The sequence below is a fragment of the Pterocles gutturalis genome, unplaced genomic scaffold (genome assembly GCF_000699245.1).
Source record: "Pterocles gutturalis isolate BGI_N339 unplaced genomic scaffold, ASM69924v1 scaffold52241, whole genome shotgun sequence".
NCBI classification, from domain to species: Eukaryota; Metazoa; Chordata; class Aves; order Pterocliformes; family Pteroclidae; genus Pterocles; species Pterocles gutturalis.
This window is the reverse complement of record NW_010102486.1, coordinates 1,977-20,769: the sequence shown is the minus strand read 5'-3', so window position 1 is coordinate 20,769 and position 18,793 is coordinate 1,977. Positions and strand designations below refer to the sequence as shown.

Below are 18,793 nucleotides of genomic sequence, written 5' to 3'. Positions count from 1 at the left end.
GAGTGACTTCTGAGTCGCAGTTGTTGTGAGTCCATTTTAGACGTGCAGTCGTAATTCATAAATACGTAGGCTCAGAGGTTAAAATCAGGTGTCTTAACCACAGTTGCGGTGGGGAAGAAAGGAGCTCTTCCTGGGCTCATATGTACCGAGTCTGTGGCAAAGCAAGAGGAGTTACGTCGTTGGTATCCCTACAGCTGAGTGCAGGGGTGTTTCTGTCACTCAGTTTTTACTTTGAGATGTATGGAAATTAAGGGGTTTTTAATGTGAAAAGAAGAGTAATTAATGCATTTGTTTTATAAGAAGTTTCCAAAAAGAATGGAAGGGAATAGCATTTCAGATTCAAAATCTTGTCATTTCTGTTGCCCCCTACTGAAGGGAAGGTTCTTATGATGTTCATCTCTTCAGTTTGAAGGCCTGCTGCTGGCTATTACTCTGCAGTTCAGGGACTCTTTAGGAGTTGAACTGCCTACACCTAATAAATGAGGGAGTTATCTCCAAAGTTGTGTTCTGTGTATGTGGATTGCAGTAGCTCTTTGTTCAGTTAATCGCTATACAGTGGTCCTACGGAATATAGAGCATCAGTAGAGATTCCCACTGCACAACAGCAAAGAGAGAGGGGGAAAAAAACCTCTCTTACAGTGCTATTTCTTGAACTTTGGAGACCTCGGGTAAGTCATTGCAGAAGTTCCAGCAGTGATGTAAAAAATTATTAGAGGAATTACAAGGGAATTGCTGTTTTTACTTTGGGACTTGAAGCCATTCATTGTATTCTACTTTAAAATTAGTTGCTTTTTCAGTTTGTAATGGAACATGCGATGAACTAATTCAAGAAATGCATTCTCTTATGCTTTCTCCTCTAGAAGAGGCTTTACTCGCTTAAAGTAGCTCCTAAAGCTACTACCTCAGCAACTGCAGATCGAGTGAAATTATCTCCAGCATCTGAGGATCTTGAGGTCAGTATGAATACTGGTATTTTTTATCCTTTTTATTTATTTTTTAAAACTCAGTCAAAGCAGAACTGTGACAGTACTTCCAGAGGATGACTAAATAGTGGTTTTTTTATTTTTAATACAGATCACAAAATTACCAAATGGCTTAGTTATTGCATCTCTGGAAAACTTTTCTCCAGCTTCAAGAGTTGGTGTGTTTATTAAAGCGGGCAGCAGATATGAAACTGCTAGTAACTTGGGAACTGCTCACTTGCTTCGTCTTGCAGCTAATTTGGTAGGTGTTAGGTGTTTATTCTCTTTGCTATTACATTGGCAGTAGATGAAATGGTGAAAGGTTTACGATCGCAAAATGAAATGATATGGTAAAATTTAATGTAAGAGATCTTATAAAGTGGAAGGCAGTGTACATTGATTCTTAGTTACCTGGTTCAAGTGCAGGAGAAATTACAATACTTCCTGGAAGACAGGAAGTGATATTTATTTAGAATTATGCTCTCCCATGGTGTCTTAAACTATATATAATATATCTATATCAAGCTACGCACATAACTTACTTCATTTAAGCTGCAGTAAAAGTTAATTTGAATGTCTGATATAAACTCAATTGTGTGTGTGTGGAGTATTTCTGAATATTTCTCACTACTGCCATCAGGATATTTTAAGCTCCTTGTTTTCCCTTCCTGTTCAGTGTCTAGCTTCAGTTACACAAGATACTGTGGGGGCAGATACGTATCAACAGGTTCAAAAAAGAATCAGTCAAATTCATTGATAGCAGGTTCTTGAACAGTTGCTAATAGCAATAACTGCTGTAGATACTACAGGAATACCCTTGGTTATGGAATGCTGTATTTAAAGACCCCCCTTCTGTTGCATCTGTCAGGTGTCAGATGTAAAAGCGGCCTGTCTTGCACACCAGCCAGGCTGTGATGATTAGAGCTGCACAGTGCCACTGACATGTCTTTGGCTGCTGTTGTATGGGTTCAATCCGCATCAGTTTCAGGCAGGAAAAAAAAATAACATCCCAGCTGCTTATTACCTCCTTCCCAACTGCTGCTCAAAGTTATGTTCCTCAGACAGCTGTCAGCATAATAGTTGCCCTGGTTTTGTCAAGCTTATCTAATTCAAATAATCCTATTAAATGTTCAAGCAAACCTGGATCATTGTAGAATGGGGCTGAGGAGAAAATATGTGAGCAATTATGGTGGAAAATCAGAGAAGATGATAGAAACGATTGGGAGTAGGGATGCAGTAAACTGGCTCAACTTTTCAAAATGTCTTCTGTATAAATGAACAAACAGATACTGTTTGAACTTTGCCTGAGCACTAAACAACCTCAGGCAAATCTGTTCTTAAAATAGCTAGAATTTTAAGTTGCCCTTTTTTGTTGTTTTTGTTTCGTTTAAATAGACTACTAAAGGAGCATCCTCTTTCCGGATTACTCGTGGCATTGAAGCTGTTGGGGGCAGCCTAAGGTTTGTAACCACACGTAAAGATAATCTGCCTTGGTAAGATGCAAACAAGCTATATGACTAAAGAAAATTTAAAACAATAAGCATAACAGTATGTAGGCGGATAAGCTCAGTCTGGTAATGGTACTTAAATGGTGAACGTTGCCAAGGAACGTCTTTTGTACTTCTCATTCTGTTAAGGTTCAAGAGCGCACCCATGATTTGTATTTTAAAAACACCTTTCAGTTAACAAAATATAAGTGTTGTGTACTTGGAAGAAATATAATTAGTCCAGAGAGCTTAATGTTCTTTCTGCCTTTTCAGGCTTTGAGATTAAACTTCCTGAAGTCAGTAGATTATTTTTTTTCCTCTGTCTTCTGTGAGTAGATACCACTCATCATACTGCAATTTTGGGAACAATTCAAACAGTAGTTGGCTTTTCTGATTTGAGTTTAAAGCCTAGAAAACAAGCGTAAGAGAAATAAAAGAGGGATCTTGCTGTGCCTGCTTTCTTGCAGTGTATCTTGAGATCATCCAGTAGGATAGTTTTATACAGAATTTGGTTAAAATACATACATTTTTCTTCAAGTTTTGCTGTTATGCCTTGTTTGTTGTTTTACCTGGAATTATCATGGTATCTTAAATTCTGATGGTCACAAGACACTTGTTATTACCTGAATACTTAAGATAGAGTTATGTCTATTTCTGCTCTGTGTGTATTTTCACTCCTTCAAACAGTGATCTCAAGGAGATTTAAAGTTAACTAGATATTTTGGTCCATGTCTTGCTGACAAATACAGTCAATGGGGAATATGTGTGAAAATCCACCTCTATGTTCTCTGCTGAAATAGATTTTGGTTTGTTTTTTTTTTTTTTCATTTAGTGTGTACTCAACAAGAGAGAAAATGACTTACTCCATTGAATGCCTGCGTAACTATGTGTAGGTATCTAGATACGCTGTAAATGGAATGATTGCATTCTTTACAAAGTGCTCTGTAGTAGAGACCTATCATTTTACAGACTAGGAGTAATACCTATTTTTGTGTTTTGTAATAAATCAATAAAATACTGTATTAACATTCAGCTTCAGTATTATTTTACTGAGCATGCGAATGCTGCAGAACTGAAGGTAAGTTCTCATACTTCGTACAGCAGTGCTAATAACTACTCTGGCTTGAGTGGTATATTTTGTCATTAATATGTTGCTTACAGATTAGTTTGAATTGCTTTCAATTTCAAAAGAAATATATGCTACTTTTATTGTGTTTAATGCCTTCGTAACTTTTTTTTTATCTAGTGATACAGTAATGGAGTACCTTCTTAACGTCACCACAGCACCAGAGTTCAGACCATGGGAAGTAAAGGATATTCAGCCACGATTAAAAGTTGATAAAGCAATTGCATTTCAGAATCCTCAAGTTGGTAAGTGTATTTTCTGATCCACTGCATTGGCTCCATGGGAGTTTCTTAAAAATTAAAAACTTTGGAAAAAATAGAGCTTCCCTTTTGCTCTGTCACATGACCGTTTAATTTTTCAGCTTTTACCCATTGATAGATATAGTCTTTCTCTTGTTACAGCACTTTTAAAATAAATACACAGGTTTTTCCAGCCCATGCATAGTGCTTAGCAAGTAACATGCTGAAGATAGCTTACACCATTCTCCTTGACAGCTTCCCTTTTAAGTACAACCAAAGAATGTGCAAGTTATGACTGTTGTTGACAAGATATTTGCAGCAGCTTGTGTTTTGAAAACAATATTTAGGTATTATTCATCAGTGTGGAAACAGTATTCTACAAAAGACTTCTTGAATTTCTATGGTTCTTTTTGTATAAAAACTATGTATTTTCATTACACTGAAAATCGATTCCAGCTTTAGGGTTATACATTTAGGTTTGTGGGTTTAAAAAACCAAACAAACACAAAGCCTCAGCAAAACAAAGCTAATTCAAATATATCTTGTGTTATTTAACTCTAGTCATCCAAATTCACCCAGGTAGTTTTATACAGTAAACATCATTTGTATTACTCTCTGCAGTGTGCTCAGTTTCATAACCCATTAAAGGTGACAACATAACATTGGGCTTTGGAAAATCCCTGGCTTATACTGAAGTGCTACTATTTTTTAAAATCAGAATCAAGAACAATCTTTGGTTTTTAAGTTTGTATCAACTACAGGTTGGTTTCATAGTAATTTAAAATTTTCAGTTACAGTTATATTCAGAAACAGAACTAAGAAGAAAGGAATGCCATCTTTCTCTTGACGAAATAGTATGAACAAATACAAGGAGAATATCAAACAGGAATGACTAGAATGCTATTGGATGCGTGAAAAAGCTAAGAGGAAGGGAGTTGAAGACAGCAGCATCCTTCGTCTGAATAGGGAGATAGATGAGACATCTCGTAAAGCTACAGATAGTATAATAAACAGCCTGTTCTTTCTCAAGCTCAAGAACAAGGGATTCTTACAGTGAAGATGATTATTCTGAAACTAGTTAAAAGGGTGTTGGGGTTTGTTGTTGTTTTCTGCTGCTCCGCTTCCACCAAACACTGATTGCATTTCTAGCTTGCTGTTGAGGCCCTTGTGTTGAGCATATGCAAGGTACTAGATTTTTGTGTTTTTCAATAAGTTACAAAAGAATAGAAGCCCTCAGACCAGATTCTGTTGCCCAAGGATTTGGATGAAACTTCCATGTTTACTAGATTATTCCAGACCTGCTTTTGCAGATCTTGTGATCCTTAAAGTGGATCACAGCTCTGTTTCACTGGGGTAACATTTAGTTTCATTCATAGTCTTCATTGAAAGTTGCCCTTACGTTAATCATCATCACTGAAACTTTGTTCCTCTTAGGAGTGCTGGAAAACTTGCATGCCGCAGCCTATAAGAATACTCTGGCAAACCCCTTATATTGTCCAGATTACGCAATTGGAAAAATTACTTCTGAGCAGGTAGGATTATTTGTGTTGTGTTATAAATCTGTTTCAGTTTCTTTATCAAGGATAGATGAAGACACTTGAGAGAGAAAATTAATTTAGTAAATATACAGTCAGTATTTACTGTCTTATTAGTCTGGTGTTAAAATAATTTATTTCTGTGCAGCCATTAGTATTGGGTATGGAACTCATGTTCACATTTAGGTGGTTAATGTCAGTGGCTTTCTTTTGGTAGTAAGGCTGTCAGTGAAATGCAAGTGTTCTTGTATGAAAGGGTTTTATAGTTGTCACTGGAGAAAGCATAAAATGCTATTCTATAGACAGTTCCTTTTGGAAGCATTGGAGTTTGCTGCATTAAGAAGTATACGGCTGAAAAGGGGATGTCAGAAACACACTTGCCGTTATTGTTCTTTATACAGAATACCCTAAAATGTGAATTTACTGTTGCAGCTTCACCATTTTGTACAGAACAATTTCACAAGTGCGAGAATGGCTCTTGTAGGAGTAGGTATGTATGTTGTTTAATGGACACTGCAACTCATAAGGTAAAACTACTGTAGAAGTTTGTGTTCTCTGTAGAAGTAAAATGTTCCAGTACACTTAAACCACTTTTATGTAACTGCTGTAGCTTTTCAATGCCATTACATTACTCGGAATAAATGATTGTTTTGCAGGTGTAAAGCACTCTGACTTAAAGCAAATTGCAGAGCACTTTCTAAATATCCGAAGTGGAGCTGGTGTTTCTAGTGGAAAGTCTGTCTATCGAGGGGGTAAGTATGCTTCTTTTATCTGTTCTGAATGGCTGATTTTCTGTTTATTATAAATGTTGTATTATTCAAAGTTGCAACTGAAAACTATATAGTTACACTGAATGCTGTACATGGGCAGGGACAGTTCAGAGGCATCTTCCATCTAAATAACCAGAGGATTATTCCCCACTGTGGAAAGTTCTGGGACAAAACTGAACCTGTATTTCCACCAAAGCTTTACCTGCAAGATTGTTTATTCCGCAACGTGAAAAACAAGCTGTCATATTTCTTTTGGCATTTCCATGGGGATTATTTTAAGAGTAGATTAAGGCTTTTTTAGGGAAGATCTGTCAGAAATTCGTAAGTCTTTCATAAAAGACAATGCAATGCTTAGCTTTTTCAGAGCAGTATCCTGTACTAATACAAGCTGTTCTTTAGTTGGAGTATCAGATCACTTTCTAAACAGAGAGGGGAAAAAATTAATTTTCCAGCATGGAAGGTATGGTACTTTTCTGGATATTTGCTATCTGGGTACTCACTGAGTTTTATAATCTCATACTGTGTATGGTTTAGGGTCAGGTTCAAATAAGGCACAGGAACGTACTTGGGTTTGTGTTTGCAATAAAATTTTTGAATGTAAAGGACTTTTTAAAATTACTTAGAGCCTACTAACAGCTTCTTGCTGCCTTCCTGAGTGGGCATGTGATAACTTTACACCCTGGCTTCTCTCTCGTGAAGCTAACTCCTGGCTAGAAACTTTTCCTTTCTGTACCTCTGAACATACAGTAGTTTCTAACTGAACACTGCATTACCTTTTATTCTGTTGTTATATTTTTAGGAGAAATCAGAGAACAGAATGGTGATAGCCTTGTCCATGCTGCTATTGTAACAGAAGGAGCTGCTGCTGGGAGCGCAGAAGCGAATGCATTCAGTGTTCTTCAGCATGTTTTAGGTGCTGGACCCCTCGTCAAGAGGGGAAGCAATGTTACCAGCAAACTGTCCCAGGGTATTGCTAAAGCAACTACCCATCCATTTGACGTAAGTTCAAAGGGTTACTGTACTCCAATATTTTAAGTAAAATGCATATTGTCCTTTGAGATGCTACTAACGCCAGCTAGAATCTTAATTAGGCCATTCTTGTACAAGTTACAATATTTCAGAGAAGGCTTTCCCATCTGATCTTTCCTCTCCACAGATGGAGTTTAGCTTCTGGAATTACAGTTTTTTAGATCCTAATAGTAATTCTTTTCCTGTGCTTGATGCTGAGTTGTTCTGATACTTGAAACCATTGATGATGATGTTTGTTTTGCAGGCTTCCGCATTTAATGTTAATTACTCCGATTCTGGGCTCTTTGGGGTTTATACCATATCCCAGGCTCCGAATGCTGGGGAGGTGAGTTGCTGATTAGAATGTAAGTATTAACAACATAACCCTCAGCCTACTGTTTTGATTTGAGATAGTGACTGATTCATTTAAAAAAAAAGTTCATCTGTTTTCTTGTATAAGAATGCTGCATGTTCAGTTATGACTTAGCTCTGTAAGCTGGGAATGAGACTTGCTTTCTGGGAAGTACAAATACCTAATTATGAACTAGAGCTAGTACAGTACCTTGAATTGCTGACTGTAAGTGCTGATTTACATGTGTAAGCGTAAGTATATCATGAGGAATGTGCTGGCTCTTGAAACTGGCAGAACTGAATGCTCTCATGACAAGTGGTGAGATCATACGAATGAATGTGGCGTTGCAATTTAAATCCACGCTATTTTTTGTGTCTCACTTGAGCAGTTATTACAGCATTCTTAGTTTTGTTATAAAGCTGTTCAGAATTGAGTTCAGGCAGACAATCCTAACATTGTCAGCTGCTCTCCCCTGAAGTTTCTAAGACGTCAGATAATAGAAATAACATGCCAAAATTTAATGTGTGAAGAAGTCTTAAATGATGTCATTTTCCTCAGGTCATTAAAGCTGCTTTGAACCAGATAAAGGCAGTTGCTCAGGGCAGCGTCACCGATGCCGACATCACAAGGGCAAAGTAAGTGTGTAAAGAACTGTCTTGTGTGTTGTAAAAAGAAGTTTGTTAACGTGTAGCTACTTACCAAAACACTTAGACTATTCTGTACAACAAGGCTATTACTGCCCCGTAATTATTTCTTTGGGGAGCTGCTCACTTTCCTGCATTAAAACCAAAGCACTTTGAATACACTTTTCCAAAGTGTATACTGATTCTCCGCTAGTGTATTTCCTAATAAAAACTTGTTAGATGAGTATTAATGTTTTGTGAAAACTCTTTCAGTGTAAGAAATTAGCAAGTATCATCAGATGCTGTCATTTTAGTCATACGCTGTAGTATCAAGATGTATTGAAATTAGAATCCTAAATTGCATTATTTAGGTAATTCCCTTTACAGTTGCACTGCAGCAATTCACAAAACAATTATATTAAGCAATCTTCTGCATCTTCAAAGAATAGTAGTAATGAGGGTCTGCAAGTGTCAAGCACTGAATTAGTGATGTTACATCCAAGTTCTCAAAATGCATGCCCCTGGGGATACTTGAGACACCGGAAAATTAGTGTTAGAGATACAGTAACACCAACAAAGTTTTGGAGTTTCTAATTTACAGTGGGTCATGCACATTAGCTGGTGCTTGATCTCCAAGTACTGTTACAGTGCACTGAGCCTCTGAAACCGTAGTTGTGCAACACAGCGACGTAGTACAGATTGACTCAAGCAGAAAAATTAAAATATTGTCTGTTGCATTTATAAAATACTTAAAAGACTCCGCCTAGAGCTTGATTACACAAAACATGATAACCTAGACAGGATTGGTTGTGCCTTAGTCACTAATAGCTAAATGGTGAATTTTGGACCTTTATATTTGGCATTATTAGTTTTGTGTGTTGTGGGGTTTTTTGGTTTGTTTTGGGGTTTTTTTTTGTCACAAAGCTGCCTAGTATTAGGGAGTTACAGTGATATGGCTTTTTTTTTTTTTTGAGTTTCCCTTCTGAAATGGCTTCACATATTTTCTATATTGCTCCTTTTCCTTTAGTGACCAAAAAAAAAACCCTCCAAAAAACAAATTCAAGGTCAGTGATATTTGCAGAGTCTCTTGCAATTCTGTCAAAAATACCAAGCTACTTATTCATATTCTGTTGGAATAAACCATTTTCTACCATTTTCAGTTTTTAAAAAAATAGAAGGACTAGCTTATAAAAATAAGATTTTTATATGTAGCAGTAAGATTGCGTGAAATGTTAAAAAACAGGATAAACTTGCTGTCTTGTAACAGAACGTGGAACTATTGCACAAGGAGCCTAACTATTTACATTCATTGCTTCTTTGTCGCAACAAAATCTCTCTGCATACATCTGTGCTTGATGAGAAGCTGGAATCAATTTTAAACCTATTTTTTAAACTTGATAGATTAGTTTATCTAATTCCTAGAGTACCTACATTAGTTACTTCAAACAGAAACAAATTCTGAGCTAGAGATCTTCTGACTGTATGGGCTGGATCATGCCAAGGCAGTAGCTGTTCAAGTACGCTGTCACAGTCGTGCTTGGACTATTTGTGGTGCCCCTTTCCTAACTACAGAACCCTTCCATATTTGAAAAGGAAAGTTTCAAAATGGAGGGGAATCTTGAAAACTTAAAAAGCACCAAAAACTCATTGCACTTACAGGGGAGCTGGGGAAGGTAATAACAGGACTTACACACTTACTCATCCTTAATACTCTGTTTGATGGCAGGAATCAGCTGAAAGCCACCTATTTGATGTCAGTGGAGACTGCAGAAGGGTTACTGAATGAAATTGGCTCCGAGTCATTGATTTCTGGCACACACACATCACCATCTGTTGTTGCTCAAAAAATCGACTCTGTAGCCACTGCTGATGTTGTGAATGTAAGTATGTGTCAGCATCTACAGGTGTTCCTTAAGCACTGTGTAAGATTTTTTAATACATAAGTGGTGTTTATTTGTGTGTGTTTGCAAACATGCACATATACTATCTCTAAAAAAAAAAAGGCAACTCATTTACAAATCCCAGATGGCTATCCTTTGATGTATTTACTTTATGAACAGAAGACCCTTTAATCCAATACCCTGTAAAACTAGTGTAGCTGGGAGTATGTGAAATTCTCATCTACTTCACTTGTATTTACCAAAACTGCCAACTGATGGAAAACTTGATATTAGTTCCAGGGCAGGGCACTACTGCATCAAGTCTTACAGGATTGAATATTTGGTGTGCTTAATAAAATAATTAGGCTTTAAAAGATAAATGAACATAACTGCAGTGCTATTCCAGTTTAACTTGTTTATAAAGCAAACTTCATACAGAAATCCATCAGAAAGAGAAATTATAAGATAGAAAACTTGTTTTTTTTCACAGTCAGGACTAATATGTGTTGCAGTAGCTGGGATTTGTTTGTTTTAATAACTTGAAGCTGAGGCTATGAGCAGCAAGATAAACTGTTGTAGCAAATATTTCCTTATATCCATCTTTCTGATTTGTTTTCAGGCTGCGAAGAAGTTTGTCAATGGGAAGAAATCAATGGCAGCTAGTGGGGATTTGGGAAATACTCCTTTTCTTGATGAGTTGTAAAAACAAAACTGGGATGCGGATTCAAGATGGACCTGAGCTCTGAGTCACCTATGTTCTAAACAAATTACAACTAACTTGTTATTTATGAATTCAGTTCTTTCAGAAAATTAATCTGGAGTAACTGTGGGCTTGCACTCATCAAATAAAGTGCTGAGTTCATACATTTTGTGTTGAGTTTTTTCCACTGAAAATGGTATCTAATACTGACAAGTCTGGCTCTGTACACTGAAGGTAAAACTACAGTGAGAAAATAAGGTCACTTTTAATCAATGTAAAAAATTGACATATCAGAAATCACTGTGATGCAGACAAATACTGTAATTGCCACTGGTTGTCTTATGTATTCTTGTATGCTCAGGAAAAGTTCTTGATGAACTATCTTTACCATCCTTTTATCAAGTAAATGAAGAAACTTACCTTCAAAGAAAGATGAATATATTAGACCTTCTTAGAGCTTGCAACCACTACTTGTCTGGAACTAGCAGAGATAGTGTTTCTGAATGTCTTCTCCACAAGAAGCATTAATAGACATCTTTGAGGGGAGGGAGGGTGTTGCTAAAACAGCTTTATACAGCTAATACATAATTTCAAATATCTTAGGACATTTAGATTTTTTGGAAGTCTAGGCATGTATTAAAAGGAAACAGATATACAACTTCAGAAATGTACGTTTTGAGGCAGTCAGTTTCCGGGCTATTCTGAAACAAATGCAAATTCTTCCAGAGAGGATGTATCTGATACTGACGGGGAGGAGGAAGAGGAACTGGTCTCATTGTTTTCCATAGCCCAGTAGGAAGAAGGTCTAACACCACTAGCATCGAACTTAGGATTGCACAATGCATCAACATTACAGTGAAATACAACACTGCAACCATTGTCTGTACCTCCTCTAAGTGTCTGGTATGTATCAGATATCTGCCAGATTTTGGATATTGATGGTAACTTATGAGTGAACTCACAATAGTATGACTAGGAAGATTTATTCAGAAAAGTTTCCAAGTCTACATCATCATCGCTACTGGACCCAGTGTCGCCTTCGTCCTCAGCATCTTCACCTGTGCTGCAAACATACAGCGTGGTATTACTTTAACAAGCAGTAATTCCCATAGCCAATTGCAAATACTACTTCTACAGACAAGTTCATTAGTTCTGAAGCTTCCCTAATATCAAAATAATACTATTATCCATAGTCCTTTGCAGACTGTTTCCTTTGGACTCTCAGTAGTAGCTAAGTTGTAATTTGGTCAACAGAAAAGCAAGCTATCCTTTTTCTGCTCCTTCAGAGTAGCAAATAATTTGATTTATTTAAACATAAGCTTAAAGGTTTAATCTCTTGGAAAGCCCCTTGCTTCGTGGGCTCCCTTTCTGCTGTTCTAGCCTAATTATCTCCTTTTAACACTTCTGTTCCTTCCCCTACCTCTGAGGTTTCTGTTAAAACTTTGTGCCTCAGGAAAACTTATAACTGCCTTGTATCGCATCTCAATGAGTTATACTTGCTATGAGCCACCTTTAGGACTGAGAGCAATATATTTTTAAAAAGCTTCTGTATGCAGTGGTTCTCACAAGAAGAGTTTATTTTTCTTTAATTGCAAAAGTCATAACCCTTAACCACTGTCAGTAGGCAGACTGATTAAGAAGTAGATAAGCTTTTTACATGGTTGTAGCATGACTCCATCTTGGTGTCATCAGTTACCTGTAATCCTCTAGATCCCTGGCTATTACAAATGGACTCGGTGGCATTACTGCCAGCCAGGCTTTTATGGTCTCTGGAGGCCACAAGGGGCATGTCTAAAATTAATGTTTGTCCTGACCCTGTATTCACTGTGACTAGAAAAGTAAACATTTCTTTTGGTACTTCCTCATTTCAAATCACAGTTTTCTATTTCAGAAAAATAAACGAAAGTAAATCTTTAGACTAACATTTTATCCTAAGATGAAAAAGCTACTACACTATTTCTTGTTTCTTGCTAGAATAATAACTAAGGTGTGAAATTCTAGTTATGTACAATGCTTATTTCTTACTCTGCTGTCATCACAGGAAGCTTTACTTCAGGAATTAATTCAACTGCACTTTGCCAGTGTTGAGGTACTTCAATAAAATCTCTGTAAACTCTGATTTGTAGGGCAGTTCCTACAGGAACATTGTGCAGGAGTTGCTTAAGCTCTCGCAGAGTCCATCCTAAAATGGTAGCATGTCCAATTTGTATTAGAACATCACCTGCCAAGGAAGAAAATTGACAGCAATCAGGCCAAGAGACTTTTTCCATTTTTTAAATGTTCATATTACAAAATATGGAGTGTTAACCACTATACTTTCACATTTTTATGTAAAAGCATGTGTATAACAGCTCTTCAAACCAACTGGATGCAATTTTAGTTTTGTTTTCTTTTTTAATTAAAGTTTTTTTAGCTCTGTTAAGAACTAACGTTTTCACAACACTAAGGAAAGCTGCAGTTCACTTATTTACCTTGTGATTTTTTTTAATTAATGTGCTAAACTTTAGATTGCTTATTCAGTGCTACCTTCCATTTCTGTGGGGTTTTTAGTTTAGGCAAGATAAAGGTACAGTGGTGAATACTCTGATCAGGACCACTATTTGGGACTGGACAGATTCCAGCAAGGCTGAGGTTACATAGCTGCACTGCTAACAGTTCTGCTGGCATCTTTCCACTTGTTCCCTGTACCTGTTCGCAGCTGGAATACCCTGTCTGTACATATCTGCTGCCTACCCTTGTATGTCACCTTGCTGGTTATCTGCTGGTATGGAGCCAAGCGTACCCCTTCCTCCACAGTGGCTAAGAGCACCTGTGTAGATGCTGGAGAATCTGTGTAACAGCCATGTCACCTTGTGTTTGTCTGGGCCCCTGGAGATTTCCAGGGTTTGACTCTCCTCAGTGGCTGGTTGCCTGTCCCTCTTCTCTGAGAACAACCAACACATGGGCACGCTGCAAGACAATGTCAAGTGAGGCCAGGGGAGAAGTAGGAGGTGCCTACAAAAGCTGGTGCAGAATCTAACTGAGGAGTTCCGGCAGAAAGCAGTGGTGATGTTTTCTGTGTTTGTTTATTCTCAGGGATAAGGCTGTAAATAATGTTCTTATTACCTGCTGCTAGTGGAAGGCACTGAGCTACAGTTCTGCAAAAATCAGTACTACATCCAAGAACAACAGAGTACCGAAGCCCCAGCACCTGTATGTACCACAGGATATAACAAGATGGGCTTTGAGGGGCTGGGGGGAGTTGCGATTACTCGGTAAGCCTGTAATATTGGAGACTGCAAAAGGCACGCAGAATCAATCTGCAGCAGGTAGACAGCTCTAGCAGCAGCCTAGCAGAAACAGTTGCAGAGGAGCATTATCAGTAAACATATGTACTGAACTGCAACAGACCAGCACAGAGATTTAAACAAGCAGTACAGCTGTCTGCTGCCACATTAGGCAGAGCAAGGAGACTCTCTCCATCTGCTCTATTTTCTTCATAACCCTTTTGGGTTAAAAATGCCTGCAGCAAAAATTTACAGGCTTTAAAATGGTTCACCTGAACTACTGACCACCGTTATTTAATATACTTTTTCCACTAACTACTCCTTCTACTCTATCATCATCACACCCTCTCTCCAATCTAGCTTATCACAAGATACTGGTTCTACTAGTGTGCAAACAAGAAGTTCTGGAACAAGTACCAGGAGAGCAGATACCAAAAAAACAACAGAAGGCGTTTTACCAACAGTTTTATGTAAGATCTCAGCCTCAAACAGAAAGGGAAATCACTCAAATTACATGTTTCAAAATGCACAGACATAAATGTACTTATGCTTTAAAATATCTGCAAGACACTCTCAGCTTTTAATAGATTCTTTCAGAATTTGTTTTTTTTCTGCCCATACTGCACAGATAACACTTCTGTTGCGCGTCACAGCCATCTCCAAACTGCAGATGTAGGTAATTTTGCCCCTCTGCTCCAACACCTAGAGTCTGAACGATGCAGCTCTTCAGTTCACCTATCAGTTCTGTGATTGACATCATTCTGTGGCCACTGAAGATTTGTGTGGAGATAACCTCCTGTAGTACAAAGGTATTTTGAGGAAATACACATACTAAGCAGCCCTGTTTCTTCTGGCTGGCATGGAGAACAGGGCATGCATATGTACACACAAGTCTGCTGAGTATAACTGTAGGATTTTAAAACATCACTGCATCCCACTACCTCTGTTAAAGTCAGTAGAATAGCACAAGCTCTTTCAAGCTATAAGCGGTAATAAAATTGTTCTTTTAGGATCCAGTCTGAAATTCTACAGATAATACTCATCTTACTTAACTGAAAAGTAAGTCCATAAAGATAAAACCTAATTCACTGCAAAAAAAAAAAAACTCCTAAGGAGTGCATTTGTGCATCTTATTTTTCTCAAGCCCCATGCTCTTTGTGTACATTGGTATTAGTGACAAAATAAGTGTGCTGCCTGTGGTATCATTAAGAGACGGAGCTTTTACAAAATACTATATTTTCTGCAAAATTTTACAGCTTTGATCTCAAATACAAAGTTTTTGTTAAGTTCACTCTAAACATGAATTGAACAAATTCATCAGTTTGCTTTTTTGTGTGTGTGTGGAATGTGCCGAGTTAGATCCAGGTGCTCCATGAAGCATGCTCAAATTGTTTCTTTCGGCTCCAAAACCCAAGATCAGCTACAAAGGGACAATGTTTGTTACCGGTCCTCAGCCCCCTTTAAGCCGTTCAATACCTGCTGCAATAAATCAAACACATGCCATAAATAATTTTACTCCTTGTTCTAGTAGCCTTCATTGAAAATGCTTTTGGAGCTTGCCTTTTTCAAAGTGTTACAAACAGAACTACTTAGTTTCAGTGATCAATATTCTGTATTTTTTATATTATAGTTGTAAAAAACCCCCCACAAACCAACAACCAAATCAGTATCATATATATGCTTTTGTATACCATAGGTTTCTTTTAGGCAACAGATGAAAGCTATCCGCTCCTAAGATAACAGTAATAAAAAAAAGTACTTAATTCAAATCCGATATATTTTATGCTCAGAATTTTTCCACGGATTTTTATATTTGGATCAAGAGTGCAAAGCCTTTTCTTAAAGGAGGTTAAGAGTTCCACTCAATGATTTTTATTTCATCAAACAAGTAGATCTTTCTTCCTATTGCTTGGAATTCTAATTCTTTCTGAAAGGTGAGAGAAAAAAGGACTGCTGAAACTATTATAAAGGCAATGCTGGGAAAATTGTTCTAATTTAAAGATACGTATTTTCACTATACAGCCAGTAAATTTCTAAATTATTTCATTACACTCAAGTCTTAGCTTCATAGATTTCTATGTTAGAGACAGCTTAATATTTGGTAATAACATAACACACTATCATTCCCAAAGTGTAGTTCATGAGTCTAATCTAATTGGTCTGGGGACCCATGTGAAGCCGTCAAATTTACAGTGCTTTCAATTACAAGCTTAATATAGGTGTCTGATGTTCCACAAGAAACCTTAATAACTAGTAATAGTCTGGTAGTACTGATATGGCACATTTCACATTTAAAGCATTTAGCAAATGAACACCTGCATAGATTGTTAGAGCACAGAGATTAGTCCATTGCCACTTTGTAACTATTCTGTATAATAAAGGGAAATAAAAAGCAAATAATAAGCAAATTAATTTCAAGCCTTCAGGAAGTTTTGTGTGACTTGTAGAGTGAAATTCCTTGAACAACAATGCACTGAACAAAGAATGGTATTATTCAAGTTTAGTTGCTATATAAAAGTCATAGTCAAACTATTTTTGGACAAACCTGATGATGAATAGGAAATCTGGTTTTGCTGGAGAACAATACATAGACTTAAATCTTGATCTGATTATGAAACAGTCACTCATATCAGCTATTTTAAGATCACAGGTATTTCATTACAGTGGAATGCTGGCACTGAGCTTTATACAGTTTGTGCTAGTTTCTTTTCTCTGTAATTTTAAATTGAGTTTCTTTTGATCTGTGTAAGTGTAAATAAATCAGAGACAGGCTCAAAGCATAAACGCAGAACAAGAATATTTTCAATGCTATTAAATGTCAATATCACTGTTGTTTCTTTTTACCTGGTTTCAGCTTTCCATCGTTAGCTGCAGAGCTTTTCTCAACAAGGCCTGTTATCTGAAGATATGGCCCATTCTGTATGATGATGAGACCCAATCCTTGTTCCCTCATCCTAATATTTGCCTTTAATGCTGCAATCAGTGTGTGTCGAGAGACATTTTCCAGTGCTGGCAACTGCCCTTTGAAAAGTGAAAGGAAACTTTTACTAGTTGAAAGTGTGATATCATTCTTCAATTAAATGTTTAAGGAGACATTTGAGCAGGTGCTGTACCCATTCTTAATCGTCAAAAAAGTTAAGTCCCTCATCCTTAATTGCTTCTCTAGATAGGCATTGCCTGGTGAGTTGCTGCCAAAAAGCTGGCATAACAATACTTATAAAAAGTTAGTGTACTCCATAAACTAGCTTTCCACAAACAAATATACTCAAAGTAGACTTATTTCTTAAGAAGTCACACATTTTACCAAGAAAAGAAGCAATACTGATGTTACTTAAATATTCATTACTAATGGCAATATATTCAGGGAAGGTCGAGAACTGGGTACAGAATAACAGAACAGAAGAGTTGTCAGCTCTTAAGGACTTCAAGAAAAGATTGAAATCCTGTAAAAAAAAAAAAAAAGGATTTTTCAAATCAATATTTATAGAGGAGATTAATTTCTAAATTTCCAGTAGATTGGTTCCATACCCTACTGCTGACATGAGGGAAGGGACTGTACTTGCCGTATTTAGCACCTACAGAAATAAAATACTCTTGACCATGCACTATCCATTAAAATGCATAATACAAGTAATACAATATAAATGACATTATCCCAGTGTCTCCACCAAGAAATATAATAGGGTAATAAACCAAATCCTCCATCTCTCATGCCTGTTCTCCTCATCAAGAGCCAGGAATAGTTAAGATTGTCACACAAGTGCTTGAGACTCCTACAGCACACTGTATTCTGTTAAAAATTTCATTTTAAATGCTCTGTTTTAAATGTAATCTCAAAGTGTAACTTCTGACAGTAGGGTAGCAATAACTTCAACTGCTTGAGAAGTTCATTTCCAGTGGTCTGAAACCACTTAATGAAAATTCCCACCACCTTACACCTCTTCTGTAAAATATGGAAACTTGGTCATCTTTCCAATGGCTTCAGTAAAGCTTTGGATCAGGCTCTAAATGACAGCACAGAATGTCTAGAAAAGAATCAGGATTGAAAATACAGCAATGTGAACCTTTGATTTGTCAGGATGGATGCTGAATTGAAACAGAGAAGAAAGCAGGAACAGTTTGATTTTTTTCCTTCCCAATTAAAAATGCAGGATTTTTTTTGTTGTCGTTGAATAGAATACTACTTTTGATTTGGATGGAATACTTAATTTTCATGACAATGCAAGAAAACCAAAGGAAGACCCACTCTGAAACACACTTTAATCTGTTAATAATTCTGAGAGGTCCTATTTCTGACCTGCTGCTGTTTTTCTGGCTCAGTTTATGCAAAGTGGAACAGGATCTGTAGAAGGGATTGAAACCTTTCCTATGGTGTTCTTGGTCACTTTTCAATAAATGTGTATTTCAATCTTTTTCAGCCAGAAAGGGGAACTGAATCCTAGTTTCCTACTTTCAGAATGAGTACTTAACTCCCTGGTCCATAAATGTAAACAGATTATATAACAAAGTCACGCTACTTTATATTATTTTCTGGCCAAAATTATTCAGGAAGTTCTATTAAAATTCATGAGTAGTTGTAGGTCAGAAAATTATCAACAGTGAAACAACAAACAAAAAATGTTAATAACAAATCTAGCTAACTTTAATTAGAAACCAGAATCCTGATTTTAAGCTTCTTCATATTGCATGAAGTTATCTTGCTGGACATGAGAGATTTAAAACCATCCCCCTTGAATTCTCCATTTTCTGCAGGCAGCAGCTTAGGATCTCACCCAATCCTCTTCTGCTGAAGAAACTCCTTTTCCTCTTGTCATCTGCCTACGATTCCATTCCAAATACTCAACC

At 37.0% G+C, this 18,793-nt stretch overlaps 2 protein-coding genes across 2 annotated transcripts; one reads left to right on the top strand and one right to left on the bottom strand.

The window, feature by feature from the left end:
- Nucleotides 1-860: 860 nt before the first annotated feature.
- On the top strand, nt 861-10,848 carry LOC104471051 (cytochrome b-c1 complex subunit 2, mitochondrial; the record flags this gene model as incomplete). The annotated part of the gene is made up of 13 exons (XM_010086237.1): nt 861-953; nt 1,075-1,224; nt 2,358-2,422; nt 3,282-3,338; nt 3,696-3,820; nt 5,249-5,346; nt 5,782-5,839; nt 6,006-6,101; nt 6,919-7,118; nt 7,393-7,473; nt 8,038-8,114; nt 9,829-9,982; nt 10,602-10,848. Coding segments are annotated over 13 exons (1,338 nt in total), but the record flags the coding sequence as incomplete, so codon positions are not given.
- Nucleotides 10,849-11,378: 530 nt separating this feature from the next.
- On the bottom strand, nt 11,379-16,969 carry PDZD9 (PDZ domain containing 9; the record flags this gene model as incomplete). Its single annotated transcript, XM_010086228.1, has 4 exons — nt 11,379-11,507; nt 11,691-11,745; nt 12,708-12,903; nt 16,793-16,969. Coding segments are annotated over 4 exons (557 nt in total), but the record flags the coding sequence as incomplete, so codon positions are not given.
- Nucleotides 16,970-18,793: the final 1,824 nt, after the last annotated feature.